The sequence below is a fragment of the Trematomus bernacchii genome, unplaced genomic scaffold (genome assembly GCF_902827165.1).
Source record: "Trematomus bernacchii unplaced genomic scaffold, fTreBer1.1, whole genome shotgun sequence".
Classification (NCBI taxonomy): Eukaryota; Metazoa; Chordata; class Actinopteri; order Perciformes; family Nototheniidae; genus Trematomus; species Trematomus bernacchii.
Window position 1 is genome coordinate 3,874,352 of NW_022987942.1, and position 22,409 is coordinate 3,896,760.

The 22,409-nt window shown below is 41.0% G+C and overlaps 1 protein-coding gene across 2 annotated transcripts in view; it reads right to left on the reverse strand.

Annotated features, from left to right (window-relative positions):
- cdk14 (cyclin-dependent kinase 14) overlaps positions 1-22,409 on the reverse strand; it is a 202,754-nt gene that overhangs the window by 124,337 nt on the left and 56,008 nt on the right. Inside the window, exons 1-3 of one of the 2 annotated variants that reach the window (XM_034115629.1) lie at positions 21,025-21,153; positions 6,893-7,138; positions 346-440 (exon numbers count right to left, since the gene is read on the reverse strand). In XM_034115629.1, the coding sequence (XP_033971520.1) occupies positions 346-440; positions 6,893-7,123 (326 nt within the window). In that variant the 5' untranslated portion in view covers positions 7,124-7,138; positions 21,025-21,153. Of the gene's footprint in view, positions 1-345; positions 441-6,892; positions 7,139-21,024; positions 21,154-22,409 lie in introns of those variants that run through there. The other variant, XM_034115628.1, reaches the window with a different exon arrangement.

Here is a 22,409-nt window from a genome sequence, read left to right on the forward strand (position 1 = left end):
ACTATTGTCTTCATAGGCTATAATGGTAACTCATGCTATAAAACACAACTTATGCTAATTGTGCAAATTGCCAAACATATGCAAGTTAGCATCCGGCAGTTTCTATGTGCTGGGTACCCTACTATACATTTCTAACATGCAACTTTGGGGTACTCAACATTTCCAGATTCACAATTGGACTATGAGATGGCAAACATTATTGATATAAAACTCCACTGTGTAACTGTTATTGCTCCATGTAATGAACTCATTCAGTCACAGTGCTGCTCCTGTATAATTCAATGTAATATGAGGGGCTCTAATAAAGAAGAGGGAGGGGATCAGGCGTGACCCCACTCTACTTACTTGCTCTTTCCTTTGTAAACTGTAGCATAGGATCCCTCTCCCAGTTTCTCCAGCTTCTCATAGGAGTCTGCCTTTCCAAACTTGGGGCTTGTAGGCTGAGGAAAAAAGAAAAAGTTTGAAGGTAATTCATGAGCAAGAATTCAGTAACCCAGATAAGAAGAGTCTCCGAGGAAGTGTTTAAGAGATATTCAAATGTGGAGGCTCCTCACTGCATCATCAGGGAGGTGTAATGACAGTGAGGAAGAGGAGGGAGAATTTCACAAAGTCCTTATGTAACTCTGAAGACTGCTTTCATATAACTGTCAGCTCATAACTTTTCATAGTCGACAGAAAGAGGTAACAGCTGGGAGGAGATGAGGCACAAAGCTCTAAGTGTTCAAAGCTCACTGATATGAAACGGGAAATATGAATGTGTTCTACTCAAACGTATGCGTGTAGAGCACTGATGTGGTAGATGAAGATGATCTAATGGTCCTTTCACTCCCTAACTGAGAGGTCTGGTTACAGTGAACCATGGAGTGTTTGACTGGTAGGGACCAGAGACAGAATGAAAGCAGAGTTTCTGTCCCCTCTCAGACTCTGCTGTTTGTGTTCTGAAGGAAAACAGATCAACCACAGGATTACTGTCACCAGGGGCCTCATTTATAAACGGTGCGTACGCTCAAAAGATACGTACGCCAGTTTCTAAGCAATCTTTGCGAATTATAAAAAACAAACTTGATGGGAAAATGTGCGGTCCTCCACGCAAACTCTGACCCATCCGTACGCGGTACGCACAAAAACGGGAGAGACGAGAAACTGCGACACCGTTGGCAGAAGGAAGAATGGAGAGAAATATGTGGAAAGAATACCATAAATATCATGTTACCTCTCATTTATCAAATATGAAGAATTAAAGCCAATCTTAAAATGATTAAACAAACGCCTGTTTGAGACTCCTCAGTGCACACAAAAACATAACTTGGAGAAATAAATAAATAAATACGGAAATATTATTGATCACCCCTCGATTATGTTCTCTTGTTAACAAATGTATCCTCATAAAAGATGCGGTAAACAGAAGGATAGAATTACTTTAAACTGAGGCCGTTTTGCTTTTCTATAGGTTGTATAGATACGAGCATGGTTTTATATACTATCATGTTTTATGCCGTTTGCTAAGTCGCTCGTAAAACACAGGAGGTATGGAAACTAAGAACACCATATTTGGTCAATTGTACAGTGTAGTGATCACTTATTAATACACTGGGTTACATAATTCAATCAAGGAACTATAGGTTGGGGGTATTGTTCCGCACGGACACTAATGCTTACTGTACCTCCGGGGTATATACTGTGTCCTCCTCCCTTTCGCTTTCTCTTCACCTTCACCTTCGATGCACCGCCTCCGACTCCTATCTCTCGGCACTACATTGGTGACCCCGACGTGATAATGTAGTGCCGAGAGATAGGAGTCGGAGGCGGTGCATCGAAGGTGAAAAGTGGTGCTTTAATGAGCAGCAGAAAACCACATGTTGTCGGGTCGCAGCCCGGGAAGAAGAGAAAGCGAAAGGGAGGAGGACACAGTATATACCCCGGAGGTACAGTAAGCATTAGTGTCCGTGCGGAACAATACCCCCAACCTGTAGTTCCTTGATTGAATTATGTAACCCAGTATATTAATAAGTGATCACTACAACAGCTGATATAACTCAACACATTTGTTTTATTTCCTTTAACTGGTGGATATAGAGTTGCTGCGGGGGGGTTGAGACGCACGGGCTGCAGTGGAGACGCTGCGCACAGCTGATCGACAGCTGATCGACAGCTGGAACACAAACCACGAAAATAATTCAGATCCAGTCGTCATGACTCCACTCCGGAGGGATTCCCCGATCATTTCTTACAGTTTCTCATCATGGGGGATCTCCTGTCCCCGGCACAAACACACTGCCTGAGGAAGGTTATGTGTATTGTTTTTGTCATTAACTTTTTTCTGACCACTTATTTATTATTTTGGTGAAGATCCGACCTCCATGCTGCTACTCTGGTTCAAACTGCATCCACCAAACAATGTGATTTGTCTCGACCTCCCCAAAAGAACCAAAATCTGACACGGGGTGTTTCTCAATGTCGAGGACGCTTCCTTGGTAGGACATGTCTTCCGAGTCACTTCCTTCAGAAGCGAGGCAAGAATCCTTCCTAGCCTCGGAAAACGAAGAATGGTGAACAGGCTAACAGGTGTGCAGGTGTGCGTCATATGCGAGGCCTCGCCTTAAATGGAGCGCAATTTCCGCCAAAGATTTGGAAATTGGTCCGTGCGCAAAGCATTGTGGGGATTTTAAGACCGCGGAGGATACAGATGTGCAGCCTCGACATTTCTCGCTACGAAGGACGCCGGGCTCGGTAGAATTCCAAGGAGCCTGGACATTGGAACAGTCCTTCGGCGGGACTCGATGACGTAGCATCCTTGAAATAGTGGCTCTGGAGCATCCTTCCTTGACATTAAGAAACACTGTGAGATGTCTTTTTTAGCTGTTCTGTCATAATTTCCTGCGATCTCCTTCATGCTGTCAGTCAAAATGAATATTAATACGGGGCGTTTCTTTGACTATTTATAGGCAAATATGGGCGTTACGTGAAGCCCACAAAAGCTGCGCCGCATTTCGAGTTGATTGTGATTTATAAAGGGAAACAGGTGTAGGACGTGCCACACTTACGTCCTACGCCGGTACGCAGTGTTTTATAAATCGGAATATTTTTGTGCGTATTTATTTGCTTTGTCCTACGTGAGCCACCTTCCCATGTGAATCCTACGCAAAGCTTTATAAGTGAGGTCCCTGACCTGGGATTCACAAACTAATCAACTTTTAAATCCATCCACTGTTTGGGACGATCAATTAATCAATCTAATTTGATTTATAAAGCCCAATATCACAAATGATTTGTCTCAGGGGGCTTTACAGTTTGTAAAAAAGACACTCTCTCTCTTAAGACTCTCATATCGGACAACGAAAAACTTCCGAAGAAAACCCCCCAGTTAATGGAGGAAAATGGAAGAAACCTCGGGGAGAGCAACAGAGGAGGATCAGGACGGACAAATGTGAAATAGATGTTGTGTGTAAATGAAAAAGATAATACATTTACAACATAGGTAGTCCACATTTTTGAAAGGATAGTGTGTATATATAAATAAAAACAAAATGAAGATAGATCCAGGTGGATGGTGGATGAGATCTTAAGCCATCTGTGTAAGATATGTATATTTATGCAAATAATTTGAAAACCATGGTAACAGCCTTATGCAGGCTTTTGCCTCATCAATTATAACTTTTAAAGTGCAGTGTTTAAAACATATATCCTACGGTTAGATTCATGTAGTCCATTTAAAGTGTCATTTCTCATATTGCTTCACAAGAAGCCTTTTTTTTATCTGTCTCTTGTCTGCCATTATTCATAACAATATGTAACAGTAATGCTTAAAATCAACCAGCGAGAAGATACAAAAGACTGCTACAAGCTATGTAGAACACTTGTCAGCCGCACACTTCCCCCTTAAAGCTTTCAGTGCACTTTGAATCACACTTTTCTGACCCAGCAAAGTGTAAAAACCTGTTTGCAGTATTTTGACTTCTGTTTCTACTCTAAATGACTAAGGAGCATGTTAATGGGTAAATGAAAATGCACTTATATTCGCATCTAAATACAGATTAACCCCGCCTCCATTGTTTCCAGCAGGATTTTATTCCATTAATAATGTATACATTATATTTTATATTGAATGTGATCTGTGTACATCCAGCCTGCTTTTACTTGGACACGGAAAGTAAAGGCTGCTCTGACTGCATTATTTCAAGCAATAAGAATGTTTTATTATGAAAAACACAAAAATGATAATGAAATATTTAGGACAATGCAACATTAGAAATCATTGAAATCCTGCTTTACTGGTCATATGGTATCTCTGCCTATTTGCCATTTTAATACTTTAAACACATTTTGAAAGTTCCCCAACAAATAAACTAATTACTAGAAAAAGTCGCCATCTCTACCAACACACTCTCTCCGCACTACAAGCTGAGTTTCCATGGTAACCCTGGCACAACTGTTTAATGCGTTTCACACACTGATGTGACTGATACTCCATCATCGGTACGGTTCATATTTCTCCTGCTCTGTCCTTTTTCTTTCCTTTGGGAAACATTACATACTGAGACGTTTTTGCCGGGTGTGAGGGGATTATAACAATCTATAATTTGCTGATTTTACGTTCTGTAATTGTATGATATCAAGTTTGTGTCTGTCATCCTGGAAGAAGGTTTTGTAATTGAAATGATGATTACCAAGAGAACAGAACGTTTGAATCTTCTCCATAGATAATACCATGCCTTATGTGCCGGAGCCGAGTACATGCATGCAGCTGAGATGATGTCATCTCTTTGGGATATGTCCAGTCACAAGCGGCCATGTGACCACTCAGTGAGTGACCCTTGACAGAGTCATGGGTCAGTTATCTCATGACTCAGCATGTATAACTGAAAGTGATTGTAAGCAGACAGATGAGTGTGAGGAGATGTGTGTTACTGTAGAGATGTGTGTTACTGTAGAGATCTGTATGCCGGGAGCCTTTTTAGAAATAGATTCATTTAAGACTCAGAAGGACAACTCTTCGACTGGATTATTGAAACATGTCTTAACAGGTTAAGCCCTGAGCCTGTTTTTCAGGTCTCAGGCTCGAAAATGACATTCCCAGAACAAATGACCATATCTTCCCTTCTAAAAGGGTTAAATTAATAATCTTTTTTCTCAAAGTAATGATAAACCTGTGAGTTGGATGTAGAAAAGTCAGAATCAATATAGATGTTTTTTATTTTAAAGAAAATTCAGATTTTACATAGTAAAAAACTGTAAATTATAGTGTCCGTCCAAAAATTATTTTTTACTTATAGTGAAAACTACCCTTGGATGATGGTAAGGTAGACTAAAAGCTTTAGGAATCCAAAGTACAACATATAATAAGTACCCTGTATCAAGATTGATGCAAAACAAGTGACATTTGACCTTTTTGGAGAGATTTAGCAAAAAGAAACCACTTCTGGGGTCATTTGGGTGGATTTTCCATATCTCTGGCCCCCCTTGCTCGATTTTGATGGTTGACACCTCTTTCTGACCGTTAGAGCCAATAGAATCGAAGGGGGAGTCCCCCACACACACTCATTGTGAAACAAAACGGTGGGGGCTTTGCGCATGTAATTTTGCATCAGAGTGAACCTATCTCTAGCTTTGACATCTGGAAACGGAAAAGCAGTTTTAATGCTTATGGATTATCAGAAATCATTTCAAAGGGACACAGACACATTGGATTAACCTATGGATTAACTTCAGCAGCGTTTTTATCGTTTTAATGCCAATGAAGACCACTTTGGAGAGACTACAGAGCCAAGGTAAAAATGTTAGCATTTTTAGCTACCTAGCGTCACCTGTTTTGATGTCCGTTTTTGCTTATAACGTCTCAAATACGTATAATTCAGTAGTAATGTCGGTGTCCATCTATTCTGTGTCACCTCACGATGTGAAACGATGTTATGTTTTGTGAGTGATTTTCGGTGCAGTAAGGTGTTAGCATTTTTCGCTCGTTGCTAATTCAGAGGCTCAGTGTTAGCATTGTGGGTTTTCTTTTGAAAAAAAAAAAAAAATGATCAGTTAGATGAGTTTCTTCCCGTTACATGGATATAAAACATTCATAGTTTATTAAATGAACATGCCCTCAGACACTGTTTCCTGCAAGATGTTGCGGCAGTGCCCCGGTACCGGGGTCTCTCGGGCTTAACAGGTTAAAGCTATTAATGTTTTTCAACTTTGGAAGCACTTTGAAATGCCTTGTGTTGAAAGGAGCTGTATAAATGAGCTTGCCTTGCCTAGGAGGGAGGTTACTTTCCCTGTGCTTTTTAACTTTTCATCTCCTTTAGACGTCTTTTGGGGGAGCTTTTGCTCACTTAACTTCAATAAATGTTTATCATTTTGTAACCAGAATATTAGTTCTGCTAATGTTACACAGGACTCTATCATCAGGTGTCCGATTTCAGATGGTGTACTTACACAACAATGCTCACATAAGGATAAAGAGGATAGATCTTTAAAGGCTAGCTGGAGTATTGATCAATCGAGTGTTGCAGAAATTGTTTCTTCAATCTATGATGAATTAGTCAGCGTTTTTTTGAATGTGTTTCTGTTTAAATGTCTGAAATAAAGTCTGTGGTTAACACAAACTGAAAAGATTTCTACATTTGGTTCTACGACACAAAATACATCCGAATATGTCCAAAGCTTCATTTTCTGCAATATTCCAATAGAACAATAGCACAGCTTTTTGCTGAGGGAGCCCTGGCGATGCTAACTTCAGGGTCGGCCTATAGGATACGTCATCACTGCAGCACTCTGTTCTACTTCAGCTTCAAACTACATCAGTGTGTACACGGTGTGCAGCACTCTGTTCTACTATAGCTTTAGACAACAGAAAGCAGTCTTCCTGTGTGTTCACGGTGTGTGTACGGTGTGCAGCACTCACAGAGCTGGGGCTGGAGTGCCGGCGCAGTTTGGGCGACTCCTTGCTGGCGGACGTGGTCTTGGCGGCGAGGCAGGCATTGTTCTCCGAGTGGACCCTCTTCACCTGGCTGACGGGCTTCTCGAAGGGGTCGAAGCCGCTCTGCGTGCGCTGCACTCTCACCTTCCTGTCCTCAGGTATGGTGTCCAGGGGCTTGATGACAGAGTCTGTTCCCTGGCAGCTGCGTGTGGACATCTTTGTGACACATATCTGTCAAGACGGAAGAGCAGAGAGAAGATAAAAGCGTTAGAGAGCATTAAAGAGGAAGATCCATCTGCGATCGTCAGTGAGTGCCCCTGCCTTCCAGATCCTGTTTTTAATCTCAATCAGTCGTGGTCTCTTCCTCCCTGTGGAGCCCTGCTTCTACCTCTCTGCTGTAAGACAGCCTTTCATCTGCCTCTCTCTTCTCTGATCAAAACAGATACAGCTTCTGTCGGCTTCACTGCATACACACATCTCCGACACACACCCATTCAATTGAGCAGCCATGCTACAGATTGTCTCCTGCAGGGCCCACGCAGAGCCGTGCACACTCCCCGTCCATCTCCAGAAACAAAGCCCCCACCAGCGGCTCCCCCTCCACGGACCGTGTGTAACGGACACAAAAGACGCAGGCGGCATGACATGTTTTGCCACGGCTCCCTCCAGATTAAATATTTAGGCCTGGGCTCCCCTGCAGGAAGAACTTCTAATTACTTGAATACACAGGGAGGAGTCGTCTTGCAGTCTCTGACTTTTTAACAGGGCCGGGTTTCATTGGACAAACAAGAGTTATTCCCACTGCCCTCCTCTGTCATGCTAACATGGAAAACTCTGATAGCAAATATTATTGATGCTGTGGTTTACTACAGTATTATTTTACATTATTCTTATTTTGAAATGCATATGAAAACACACTTCCCACATGAGCTGATATGTTACATGAACAATATCAGATAAAATAATGCAGTTGCCCCCATGATTGTTTTTTATATATAATTGTTCTGCTCTAACAGTGTACCAGACAGTCATCATTCTATGTATTAAGCACACACTAATGGTTACATTGTTCCAATATATTCAGAAACAGTCATTACATTCAAACTATTTATCAGTTACCTATAATAGGTTTATGTAAAACTGTCAACATCTATCAATCTGTTAGTTATATGAAATGTCTTAGAGCTGTTTACAGAGGACACAGTTTATATTTGTTGATTAACTTTCACAGAATGAACATTAGTAAACAACAGCGTAGTAAAACCCTCAGCTGAAATAGGTATAGTTGGTGGAGGAATCAAGTCACCAGTTTTAACTAGGGTTATTAGGATTTGATATATTCATTATTACAATAGGTTATTTTATGATTTGGAATTTAAAATGTGCACTTTTCTGTATTAATGCACCACATCCCTTTGTTGTCTCCCACCAAAATAAAGTGAAGGTGTTCCAGAAAGAACATGAATAATATGTCTAACCAAATGCATGTGAAGTGGGCCAAAAAATACACAAGATGTAGGAGGAAAAAAAGAGTTGTCATAAACATGAGCCCATATCAGACAGTCCTCAGTGACAGCAGTTGTCATCTGAAACAGAACATAAACAAAAAACAAACAGCGTCATTTAGGAGCGATCACACTGCACTGCATCAATACTGCATGTTCATCACGGCTGTGTTCTCTCTCAGAGGCTCTGCCATCAGAGGGGCTCCAGTTATCCAGACAGAAGAGTACTGAGCAGAGGCAGCGGAAGTTTAACAAAACTCTATGAAGAGTTTCTGAAAGTCCTACCACTCTCTGAAACTTTAACCAACTGCAATACGTGAACCAGATGATGTTTTGTCCGGAGATACTGTAGGTGTAATTCAATGTATTAGATTCATTTCAAAGTATATTGATTTGAGTTGTAGGGTTAGCATAAGGGTTAGGGTTAGGGTTAGCATAAAAAAATCAGTTTATAAAACTGTATATATTCCTAGAAAGTGCAAAAGTACACCTCTACCTCAGCAAGGCTTAAGGAAATACTGATTCTCTTGAAGGTGTGTGACTGTAACATCTGGTTTTGGTGTTGTGTTGCCAGCCCAGTCTTCATGAATCATTCTATGAACATGAAGATTATCGCAAAGGTAGATATATACACAGATTGGCAAATACTTTTCGACAAAACGCACAAAATCCTAATCCTAACTCCTAAATCCTAATCTTTTATGTAAGAGCGCCAATCCTTTGCTCTTTATGGGTGATATATTAGATAACTAGGATAGCATTTGGAGATCTTTTAAAAAGTAGCTTAGAAATTGGAAAAATGCAAAGGTTGTATTGGCTTTAGGAACAGATTTTGTAGCCAGTACCATTTATGATCGGGTTCTAAATTGGTAAAATACCCAGACTCGAGCTCAATGGCCAATAAATCCATTATTCAATCTTAAATTCCTTGTCTTTATTTATATAAACTCTGATTTCTAAACCTACAGCCCTCTGCAAAGACAGATAATGACGTAGAGAAAGCTTACTCAGCGTCACAGCGGTTAAAAGCACTGAACAAAATAACTTCCAAATGCAACATCTGTGGGAGGCTACTGTTAACCAAAGAGAACAAGCCCCTGCTTAAATATTTATCCACCATCCTTCATATAGAACTCAGAACGTGTGCTATTTTTGATTTTATATTTGAGAGGAAGGAGTGCTCGGCCTCTGCCTGCTGCCGCTGTAACTCTGCCTTCTGTGAGCCGTCAGATTTTAGGGCCTGAAGCAGTTCAACAACCTTTTTGCTTTCAGGTAAAATGATTTATTATGAATTATTAATATGCTGAATGTCTGCCTGACATCTCTTAGTGGATGTCTGCAAACCACTTAAAGCTCAACCTGAACATAAAGCTTTCTCTTTCAGGTAAGGACTCTCTCATCCACGACCTGACTGTTAACAGCACCTCTGTCTTTCTGCCGGACAACCAACTGTCCTAAACTACTGCAAACAAACAGATCTGCTTCAGGGCACTGCTACTGGCCGATGGTGCTGTGAATGGATCGGGTCCTTCTTAATTCCAGGAAGTGTTTAAATCAGGGGTGTCAAACTCAATTTCATCGCGGGCCACATCAGCATTATGGTTGCACTCAAAGGGTAACTTGTAACTTTAAGACTATACAAATATACATATAAAAATATATAAATATATAATATATATATAAAATAATGTATTATACTACATTACTGCCTCTGCATTGGATTATTATTAGATAGGGTAATAACTTCATAATTAACTACGTCTGAAAGCAGAAGTCTAGGGCAAATGATTGTAACGGACCGTCCACACAGCAGCGTTAAAAAGATCTTGGAGGTGGGCGTATCTGAAGCTTGAGGATTTTTTGCGAGCAAGGCACCAACAACCAATCACATGAATCTCCCGCCCCCGACATACGAAGCAAAAAAGTTTGAAGTAAACTGGATATAAACTCCCCAAACAGGCGAAAACATACCACTGTCTCTGCCACCTCCCTCCATGCCTGGCTCCTCCGGTTTATATCCCGGTAGGTAATTAGGGACTGGTCATAAAGCACCGGGTGATTCCCTACCGCTAATTTCTCCTCCATTTTTTGGAATATGAGGAAATGACCTGCGGTATGTCTCTCCCAGCATACACGCGGTTTGATTGGCTAGCGCTTGAACTGTCAGATTTGCATACACGGGATTTGATTGGCTGACGCTTCCACCTCAGCTTCAAAAGTTGAACATTGCTCAACTTTGAATCCTGAAAATCCTGAAAATCTCCGCTCGCCTGCCCACAATGCAGTTCGGCGAAAAGTGAGGCAAAGTGACGTCACCCCATTCAAAGTGAATGGGCAGAAGCGTTTCAAGATTTTTTAACGCTGCTGTGTGGACGGTCCGTGAGTCTCTTCAGTGCGCATGTCACAAAATGAGATGCATTGTGGGACATGTAGTTTAAATGGCAGCGTGCTTCTGTAAAGCGGCATGTAACCATATAATAAACTTATTTTATTCTTTGCAAGCTCTTGCGGGCCACATAAAATGAATTCCTTGAATTTGACACCCCGGTTTAAACCATACACTACATTATGCACACTTTGCTTCGCATTGGCCCATCGACTCACCACTTCCTCACTGCTAGTTTGACCAATAGAATCGAAGGGGGATTCCCCCACACACACACGTTTCTCGCTCTGACATCTAGAAACGGAAAAGCAGTCTTATTGCTCATGGATTATCAGAAATCATTTCAAAGTGACACAGACACATTGGATTAACCTATGGATTAACTTCAGCAGCGTTTTTATCGTTTTAATGCCATTGAAGACCACTTTGGAGAGACTACAGAGACAAGGTAATGTTAGCATTTTAAGCTACCTAGCGCCACATGTTTTGATGTCTGTTTTTGTTCATAAAGTCGCGATTTCGTATAATTCAGTGATAATGAGGGTACCCTTCGATTTTGTGTTACCTCACGATGTGAATCGATGTCATGGATGTGGAGAAAAGATAAAAAATAAGGTTTTGTGAGTGATTTTCGGTGCAGTAATCTGTTAGCATTTTTCGCTTGTTGCTAATTCAGAGGCTCAGCGTTAGCATTGTGGGTTTATTTAAAAAAAAAAAAAAAAAAAGATCAGTTAGATGAGTTTCTTCCCGTTACATGGATATAAAACATTCATAGTTTCACAGTGCCCCGGTACCGGGGTCTCTCGGGCTTAACAGGTTAAATAAAACATGGCTGTTGGATGTAATGGCTCCAAAATGTTGGAACCAGCTCCCATTATTATCAGGACCGCTAAAGATGTACACATCTTCTGTCGGATAGAGTCAAGACCCACCTGTTTCAACTCCACACTGGCCATATAAAAACTAACAAAAAAAACCCCTCAATTTGGTACATAAGCCGCTTTCACACCAAGTACTTTGCCGTACTTAGTTCCCAGCACTTAGTTCCCAGCACTTAGTACCCCCATGGAACTAAAGAGCAGATTGCGTTCACACCGGAATAAGTCCCTGAGGGAGGATTAGGCAAATGAAGCCGCTGACGTCACTTCTTCTTCTTCTGCTTTGGGTTTACTGGCAGGCCGCAAACCACTTCACGGCGTATACTGCCACCCGAAGTCCCCGGCCGGAAGTCCCCGGAGTTGGGGACTGGCTTCAGTAGAAGCTGCTGGGAGTCCCAGCAGCTAAAAAGGGGGTAAAAGTTCTCATGAACTAAGTTCTATTTTTGGTGTGAACGCAAAATCCCGGGAACTATCGGAACAAAACGGGAAAAGTACGGGGAAAAGTACTCCGGTGTGAAACCGCCTATAGCCATTCGAAGTCACTTTGGATAACCACTAATCCATCAATGTTCTGCATGCTGTTCTTCCATGCATTTGTTCAACAAGTCAAGGAAGTAGGATACAAATATATACTACAGTTAAATGTCTGTTAACATATAAACTCCAACAATGTGACAGCAAACACAAATACATTTAAAGCAATGCTGGTAAAATTGTTCATAAGGTTGTGCCAAAGAACATTTAGGGTTAGGATTACATGGGTTAGGTAACTATTTGTATGTTAAAGTGGAAAATGATTATGTAATTATACCAATTAAGAGCGTAAGCACACGGACACGCTGACTTTAAATAAATGTATTATGTCAACACATGTGACATAACTGTTTTAGGTTTTAAAATCAATAATATTAAGTTGAATCTAATGTACTTTTTATTTAAACTAAATATTATTGCTTTCAACTAACCTAATACAGTTATGTGACATGTGTTGACATAATACATTTAATTATAGTCAGCGTTTCAGTTTCTTCAGTGTGATAGGAAGACTTTGCTCATTGGTTAAGGCAGCCTGTGGGTCCCTGGCTTTCCTCTGGATGAGGGTTACCACGACAGGAAAACCCCTCCGTTGCAATTACACCGTATCGATTGTGGTTGAAGGACAACCTCTTTAATCACTACAACCACCCCCCACGCCCACGCCACCACCACCCTGCAATACCAACACACACTCATACACACAGGTAAACAGAGGATGATAGACTGTATTGTTTTCCTATCTATAATGAATTATGTACTTCTGTAGTGACCCCCCAGCCCACCAGGGATCATTGAAGATGAATCTTATCTAGAGTATCCGTACAGTAATGGGAAAGGTAGGCACAGCGGCAGGCTAATGCAGCGTCTCCAGAGAAGTAGTTAGTGAAGACATTAGCTTGAAGGATGACAAGAGGCAATCAGCCATGAAGTCTACTGATGTGCTCTGAAAACTCATATTAACTGTGCCAACGCTTTTCCATGTCACTGAGACAATGCAGGGCTATCGGCTCGCTGCTCATCATCCTGGGCTCAGGACGACAGAGACGACACATCAGAGCCAAGAACGGAAAAAACACCTCATCCTCCTCTTTGTTTCAGCATTTAGAGAGGCATATATACAGTGTGTGTGTGTGTGTGTGTGTGTGTGTGTGTGTGTGTGTGTGTGTGTGTGTGTGTGTGTGTGTGTGTGTGTGTGTGTGTGTGTGTGTGTGTGTGTGTGTGTGTGTGTGTGTGTGTGTGTGTGTGTGTGTGTGTGTGTGTGTGTGTGTGTGTGTGTGTGTGTGTGTGTGTGTGTGTGTGTGTGTGTTTACTGCCAAACATAGCTGGTGTGTCCTGAAACACAGTGAGAGTCCATCTTGTCCATCACCAAAAAGGCTTTTGTTAGTGTCCTAGTGATAAGCATTAGTTAAAAGAAGTTGTTTGTCCTATTGTTGTGTTGTATGTGACCCTAACCCTAACAGACTATAAAAATGTAAATAAACGTTTATCAACACCTACATTTGTAGATTACACTTATTTATAAGAAACGTAACGCTTTAAAGACTGCTTATTACTTATGAGTTTGTTATTAACTGTTTATAACAATATTACAAACTCATTTATTATGTTCAACCAACATACCAATTGTGTATTTGTTTTGATCCTAACTAACCTTTTTAATGCTAGCTAGTTAGATGTTATCGGATCTTAAGCGACAATTACGTCCTTTTGAATTTCTTTATTGAGCATTTATTAACAGTAAGCAATGATTTTTGCTAGTACCACATTTAAAGCAACAATACATATTTAAAAGGTATATAAATCCTTTACCATGCAAATATGAATTGTTAACTATGCTTTTTTTTATTACTCTTTATGATTTAATGTATGATGCAACACAGTTACCAAGGCGGAAATATTATTATATATTATATTACAAATATGTTATACCGGCATTATTATTTGTTGTTGATGATGTTATCACTATAAGGAAAGTATTTGACATGACTTTACGTCTTCTACCTCAAGTTATCTTTTCCAAACAGCTATTAACAGTAATTCTTCATTAACTCAGAAAGCCTGCTCTAGACTTGTAGCTGATTGGTTACAGCGCCTGCTACTTAAGCCCAAGAAGCATAGCTAACTGTTAATGCGCACATAAATGATTTATCAACCTTATTACTAATTAACTTTTATTCATATTTGGGAAGTCTTTAAACTGTTAAATGGTTTCTAAGTAAATGTTATACATGTGTAACGGCTGTATGTGTTCCTGTGCCTTTCCCCTCCAGTAGGTCTGCCCAGGTGTGCTGTGTTGCTGCAACGAGCTGCATGACGGGGGGGGGGGGGATTCGATTTTGATTGTAATAAATCCTATAGATTTGATCACTTTAAATGTGTCTGTCTGTGGTGTATTTGGGTCAGTGGTGGAATCTCTTTAGCCCCATAGGGCAACCTAAGGGTTGGGCGTAATAAATGTAAAATATATTGTGTCATCCTGTTACGAGGTTACTTGTTGACTGATAATATGTGTCTGTGTCTGGTGCTGCAGTTGATGTATGATGAGAGCCGTGGGACTGAACCCAAACAGGAAGGTTGTGGGCTGTAAATCAAAACAATGAGTTTAATATTTAATATATATTATTTAGGTTTAATACCATATTTCTTAGAATCAAATATAATCCCCAATGCCAACACTAATAGCTGTAAACATGGGGAAGAAAAGGGTGCTCAAACTTGACTGGACTAAATATGAGACAATAAACGTTTCACACAAAAATATTTCCCTTTGTAATCAGAATACCAAAGGTTTGAATGTTTTTATTATAATTCTACTCTCACATAATTGAGCTGATTGCAGGGTTGGAACGTTTCTCTTGAGCTACCTTTCTATCTATTGATTCTTTACACACTAACTCTTGTCACTGTTCAATATCTCATCGTTGGGCAATATGGTATATGTTCACATTCACAAACTGTACCGTGGCAGTGAGAAGTGTCTTAACACAGATACGCATAAATGTGATTTATAAATCAGTGAGTTTTAATATATTTCAGGAGTTATTTGGTAATGGATCAAAGTCATTTCCATGTTGGCACTGAACCACCTAGTTTCAAATATCCTTGAGTTGGATTGGCTTCTTGACAAAGTCACTTTGCTGCTGTGGCTCTTTATCATTTTGAACACCAGCCTTAATGAACAGATGTGGTGGAATAAATATCCCCTCAGCTAACTGATGCCCCAGATACTGTCTCTTTGTTGCTGCACGTTCATCATCACCACTGCACAACATGGAATCCCTCACATGATAGGTGTATGCAATATTTAGTGAAATATAGAAACCATTTGACAGGGTTCTATCCCCAGAAATCCTATGGACAGCACCTGGAGCTGGAGGATGAACTACATTCTACAGGTAATCGTTAATGGTTGAAAACAATACAGTGTGTTTCTGAAGCATGTTGCACCATTGATATGTTAGAGAGTCTTCAACAGGATCTACTATAGAATAACAACACCATTTGAGTTTGAGGTCAGTGTTCTGCAAGTCTTAAGTAAGTGTTACGTGTGGATTGGCCTGTTTCTTAATGAAGTCAAATTGTTTTTTCTTGACCTCAGCATTATTTTGGCACTCAGTAATGTAACAGTATTCATGTTTCTCTTCTGCAACTTGATTGGATGCTTTCAGATTGGTTGAAACAAAGGGGATCAAGGATATTAAAGGTGGGGTAGGTAAGTTTGAGAAACCAGCTCGAGATACACTTTTTGTTATATTCCATGGAATGCTCTTAACATCCCGATAGCAATGAATATCTTAAGTGCTTTGACAAAAAATCCATAAATAAATGTCATCTGTGGAAGCCGTAGTACTGTAAAAAGTACGACCAATCATTTTAGCCGGCCCGGCTAAAATAACTGGATGGCCTACCTGCCTGTCAGCCTTCCATCTGTACACAAACTTATCTCGTGCCCTCATTGGTCATGTGCGCATTTGTGTGTGTTGGAGGAGGGGCTCTGTAAGGAAGTGGCAGATTTTTTCCGGTTGTGTATTTTCAAATTCTAGCGCACTCGAGCTGGTTTCTCCAAAATTACCTACCCCACCTTTAAGTGTATTAATTCATTAATAATTATTAATTAAGTTGAATTAATTATGTTATTTGATCAAGAAAAGAAGGGAAATTAATAGACGAGTTATGTTTTGGGTGGTTGGGGAGCTGAGATTGGGGAAAGGTAATACGTTTTAGGTAAAAAGGCTTGAGTCTAAGAGAAATCACAAGACATCAAATGTGCGACTCCAGTATGACTCAAGTCCACGCCCCTGATGCATGCTGCTATATTGTCAGTTACCCAGAGGGAAGGTAGCTTAAATAGAGACGAGCTAAGCCATGCACGGCACAACATCACTATCTGACTGGGATATAACGTAACACATAGCAATTCATCCTTGCCAAAATGGCTTATATAAAGCAGGTGATGTTGTATTAACATTGTATGTCCAATCAAGACTTTACAAAGAAAATATTACCCAATTAGTATTTGAGTTGCTAAAGGTTTAGCTCAACTCTTCTCCATCGTCTTGTTCGGGAGATCTACAGTCTCAAAATGCTAGAAGATTCAAACTGTTCAAACTACCCAGTGGACTATTTAAAATAATTATTTGAAGAAAGTTTCAGGTCCCTAGTTTGTTTGTGTAAACTGTTAGTGAACAGTCAAAATGAATGTCAGGATTGACCCATTTACACCCACATTCAATCAGAGACAGCGGTTACCATACACAAGAAGAAGAACACACTCTCACACACACAAGGACACTTCAACATGTGACCGCTTAGGACGGGTATCAAACCACCGGCATTCTGATTGGATGTTGGGTTAATCTACCTCCTGAGCCACATCTTGCCCCTCAGTTCTGAGAATTCAAATGTTTCCAGTTGAACTGGACATGATATGCGTTTTTCTCTTTACTCATCACGAGGTTGGGCGCGGAGCCTTGCGGTGAAAATAGCTAGTTACGTTTTTTGACTATGGTTACATTCTGTGCTAGGTTTTCGGTAAATATAGCTAGTTTTTCCTCTCCTATTTCTGTCCACAGGCACACTAAAATTGGATTTATTTATCAGGATGCTGAAGGATGTCAGAGGTAATTTATGTTCTGTTAAACTGTATCATACAGGCATCTATTTTGCTTTGTCACGATCACAAACTGGACCGTGACTCTGAAATACTTTTCACTCACCATTTCGATTCGATATTTTACAGTGTAGTTGCTTGTTATTCTTCCCATGTATGTCAGTATCTGTAACTCTGTAAAAAAAGATTCACAGTTCAAACCAGTGCCAGCCGGCCTCTTCTCCCACAGTGACGGAGGTGTCTGAGACCCAGCAGACACTCCGGCCAATTAGACTCAGCCAGGCCTTCCACCTCCTAATCAGTCCAGCTGCCATTGCATTTGATTGGGATTCTGGAGTATAAAAAGCACTGACGTATAAATTACAAAGTTGGCTAGCTTTCCGGGACTTCCGGCTTTATGAGTGCACAGTCACTCAGGAGAGTGGCTGTGACGGGCCTCCACACCCCCCCCCCCTGCTCTCCAGCCCTGACAGCCTCTTAGCCTCAAACTAATATAAGGCTGAAACTAAAGGCTTAATGCCACCAAAGTTCTCCTACACATTTGAAAAACAGATTAAACACCAGAAGCCCATTTAATGGCTTTAATGGTTTGGATGGCCTCTGAGCAAGGTGAAGAAAAGATACCATGGTCATACCTACATGTTTAACCTGGCTCGTTACCACAGTTTTGTTTCCTTACAGAAATGTAAGGATAGGGGTATTTAGTTGGTTGGAATCTCAAACCTAAATACTATATGACACTAAATCGTACTCACTCTCCCTTTAAGTATTTCTTTTTACTTATAAGGCACATTTCCAGTACCAATGGTCAATGTACTTTTCTGGTGGTCTAAAAATAGTTCCGGTACTCCCTGTTAATAAAACCCTAAATTGTAAAAAAGATGGAGTTTCCCTCTAAACTCAACCAATATACAGATCTGAGGCACACAAATAAATCAACATACCGACAATCATGAGTAGGTATAACCTTTACCAGTTTCGCTATATCTTAGTTTAGGTGTCTAGCATGCTAACATTAGCAATAACACAAAGAACAGCTAAGGCCGTTTGGAAAACAGTAAATGTTGTAGTATTTGGCAATAAACTTAAATATTGTTAAATTGTGAACCTTGTTGTGGCAGAAACGTATTCATCTTAGAACAATGAACATCCTAACAGTTCATGTAAATCCATCATGTTGAGATATTTAGATCAAAGTGTTCGACCAACCAATAGTGCCATGTTTAAAGCCTAAACGTAAAAAAACCTGCACATGTTTGGTTGATCATTATGCAGTGCTTATGGTGTCTGATGTAGAGATGTTACATTACCGAGTCCACAATAAATCAGCACAACACAACTGGATGTGAGTTTCAGGTCTAATTGGGCATTCACTGCTGACTCATTAGCACGAGTGCCTCTTATGCAAACACCTTATTGTGTAGCCACTTGATATAAATTACACTGTGTGTCATTGACTCCATCTCTGGGGAAATGCATCTGAATAAAAGCATTATGTAAGCTGAGAGAGACCTTTATGCAGCTATTACACTATCCTGACCTCTCCAGCAGCCAGCACTTATCTGAAGTGTTCCAGTTAGTAGTAACCCCTACAGAGACATGTAAAACATATTGGAGGCCTCACATAGACGCTGTGCATTCAGAGCTGAGCTTTCACAATGGGATTTTAGTCTGGGAAAGTTAATCCTGCTTTTGACTGGTAGTTTGAAATTTGACCACCAGTCAACATTGAGGAGTGTCTCGATCAGTTGCACCCAACCTCTTTGATCAAAGCTCATAGTCCTAACCTTTGACAAGCGTTCAGTAGCAGGCAAAATGTCCGTTAAACTACCAATCTTTGTTTTTAACGTTCATACCAGTACAAGTAATGTCTGTTCCAGGTTCTAAAATGGTCACACAGTGACACATAGTTCTGCCTAGGGTTGTGTTGGACCAATGAGAACTCTAAAATACTGCAAAGTCTGTCAGGTTACTCCTGTTAATACAGTAGAATTACTCTGGCTAAACATCTACATTTGGTTTTGGAAATGGTTCCTGCTGTGCAGATTGTCAAATAGCACTTTGGCAAAATGTAACTTTATACAATCCAAAGACAAGACAATCCAGCAATCAGGACAACTTTTAACAGCGTTTGTGGTCCTGGTGTGAGCTGTGACTGTAGGCCATAATGATCTTTGAGCTATTCTTTCCACAAAACAACACCATGACTTCTTTCCAGGTGACCCCAGTCCAAATGTCCAAAGTATACATTTCATTATCCACTGGTGCGATTCATCACATCAAGACTACGAAGACGCAAAGCTCCAAAAGAGGAATCAGGAAGCAGCAAAGTGGAGGACCTCCAATGTTTCCATTCAGAATGGAACAAGTTGACTTTAAGACGTGATCAGATGACAATTTACACGACTATGTTTGTAAGTAGCGTAGAGAAAACTGTTAGGCCAAGAACTGTCACTTCTTCTTGCAGCCTACTTGAAATAAGAGCTGTCACACAAATGCTTACTGAGCCATGTCAGGACAAAATGAAAGAAATTTGAGGAAGGTTTTGCAAGATTGAAAATAAATCAAATAATAAAGCATTCTTAAAGACATGCTTTGCTTACATTAATGTATTTACTGAGGCAAACATTTTGGTTTGGAAGATCTACCAAGAAAATCGTTGTTGTTTGTCAGTAAGGACACTACTCTAAATCTGACCCTGTATCCTGACACTTATCCACATGACACCCTAAAACTGTCCGTCTCCTATTTCAGCCCACCTTTCTTATCATCTCTGTGTCTCTTTCTTACAGAGCTGCTTATGGCCCTGCAGAAAGCCTCACTATGCGTCCATGAGATCCTGAGGGTAAAAGGCCCGTCTCTCCTCCTCTTCCTCCCCACACTGCCCACATTCCAACCCACCAAGATGTGTCTGAAGTAGGACGGTAGAAAGTAGAGTGAGCAGGAAATGCTAAGCAGAGCCTCCCATCCATTAGACCAGCAAACATCAGCATCCATTTCACTACCACAACGGAAATGCTACCTATTAGCACAGTGGGGATGGGTGGTAGTGATGATGTTGGTGGGGGGGGGGGGGGGCTGACAGTGCTGATGCTGTTTCAGGAAAAGCAATGAGACTTTGTTCCAAAAGCTGCAGATACATCTAAACACCACACACACACACACACACACACACACACACACACACACACACACACACACACACACACACACACACACACACACACACACACACACACACACACACACACACACACACACACACACACACACACACGTACTCACACACTGCCTCCCCCCTTTCCCGCTACTTCCTTCCTTTCCCCAGTCTCTCGTCACATCCTCACCATTGAGACGACACTTATGTGGGCCATCCTCTTTCAAGTTGTCATGCTAGCATGAGAGCTCATCATCACCCTAACCCCCCCCCCAAACCAAAACCCAACACACACTCGTACACTACCGTGCATGCAGGTATCTACAATCTATATCTGCCCTATAAATGCACAAATGCCGTCTTGCCTGCACATCGCCTTTTACCACATTACGTGTGTCAGATATATCTGGGGAATATTACTCATGCTCAAACACACCCACTAGCTAACAAAAGCCATGTACCCGAAGCAAAGGAAGAAGGAGGTGGGGTGGGAATGGCAAGGGATGCAGGACAAAATAAGCACCAATCTCAGCCTTCCTCTTACCTTCCAGGAGGAAACAGCTCACCTGGATGCCTCTGAAGAGCAGAGAGAAAACATTCAGGCCAACCTCTCTCCTGCAAACCAGCTCAAAACATCTCCCTCCCTCCCTCACTCTCTCTCCCTTCCCTCTCTTCCGCTCCCTTCGCAAGCTGGAAATGATCAGATTGTACTATAAGCAGAGGGGGGAGTGAAATCTGAGCGGTGCAGGGTATTAGGAGTCTGCGTTGTCTCTCGCTGACAGCCCTGAGAGATGGTGAGCCTGAAGCTCATATGGGACTAAGGGGGGAGGATGGGGGGATGGACAGTAAAAAATGGATGCGATGCAGCAGATGGGGGGAAAACGTGTGTCTGCGAGGACATTCTGAAACCCTAGAGGACCCCTGTTCAGCGGACATGGTACAGCCCAGAGGAGCAGCAGCTAGCAGCTGAGCTGCAGCTACAGCAGGAACGTGTGAATGTGAGCTACGCTGAGGAAGAGGAGCTGGACTGTTTACGTCTGCCTCACTGGGCTGCAGCACCTCAGCATTACATATTCATGTAGGATGCCAAAACAAGAAGATAGACTAAAAAAGGAGAACAGATGGATATTTTCATTACATCCTCATTGCTGTTTCCTCTATCCTTTTTTATTAGTCAAAATGTGTTTTTCCAAAATATGCAAGAGAGAGGAGGAACGCCCCCTTAACAACATGACCTATTGACTGAGCTTGATAATATGAAATTGGACCGTTGGTTCGAGTAGTTTCTAAATCAATTGTACCCAACCACTTTACTCACAGCCATATGCAACCTTTGACAAGCTGACAATAGCAGAAGTCCTTTGAACTATAATCTTTACCAGTACAAGTAATGTCTGTTTCATGTTCTGAATTGTTACTTGTGGCAATTAGTTCTGATACTCTTTGACGAGAACTGTACACACATTGCAGGATCCATTGTGTTGGACCAATAAAAACTCTTCAATACTGTACCAGCTTACCAGAAACTATGACCTTCACAGTATTAACTTCTTGATTTGGTCCCTGGTCCCGCAAATGGGTTCTAGGTCCCTGGAAATGTTCCTGCAGAGCAGACTGTCAAATAGCAGTCTCCTCCTGTAACTGGAGTAATGCCTTGTATTTTATCAGTAAAAAGTTTTTCAAAAAATATGCAGGAGAGAGGAGGAACTACTGTGCAACAGCCCCTTTACATCATGACCTTTGAACTCCAGAATACATTTCTTATACCTGTAAAATCTGATTCATAGCAAATCAAATGTGGGACATAAAAGATAAAAGTAAGACCAGATCATACATTTCACTGCGCCTGCCATCCTAAAGTAGAAACATAATCCACAAAATGTTCTGTCACATGAAGCCAACAAAGGTTATATTATGTTTCAGCTTAAG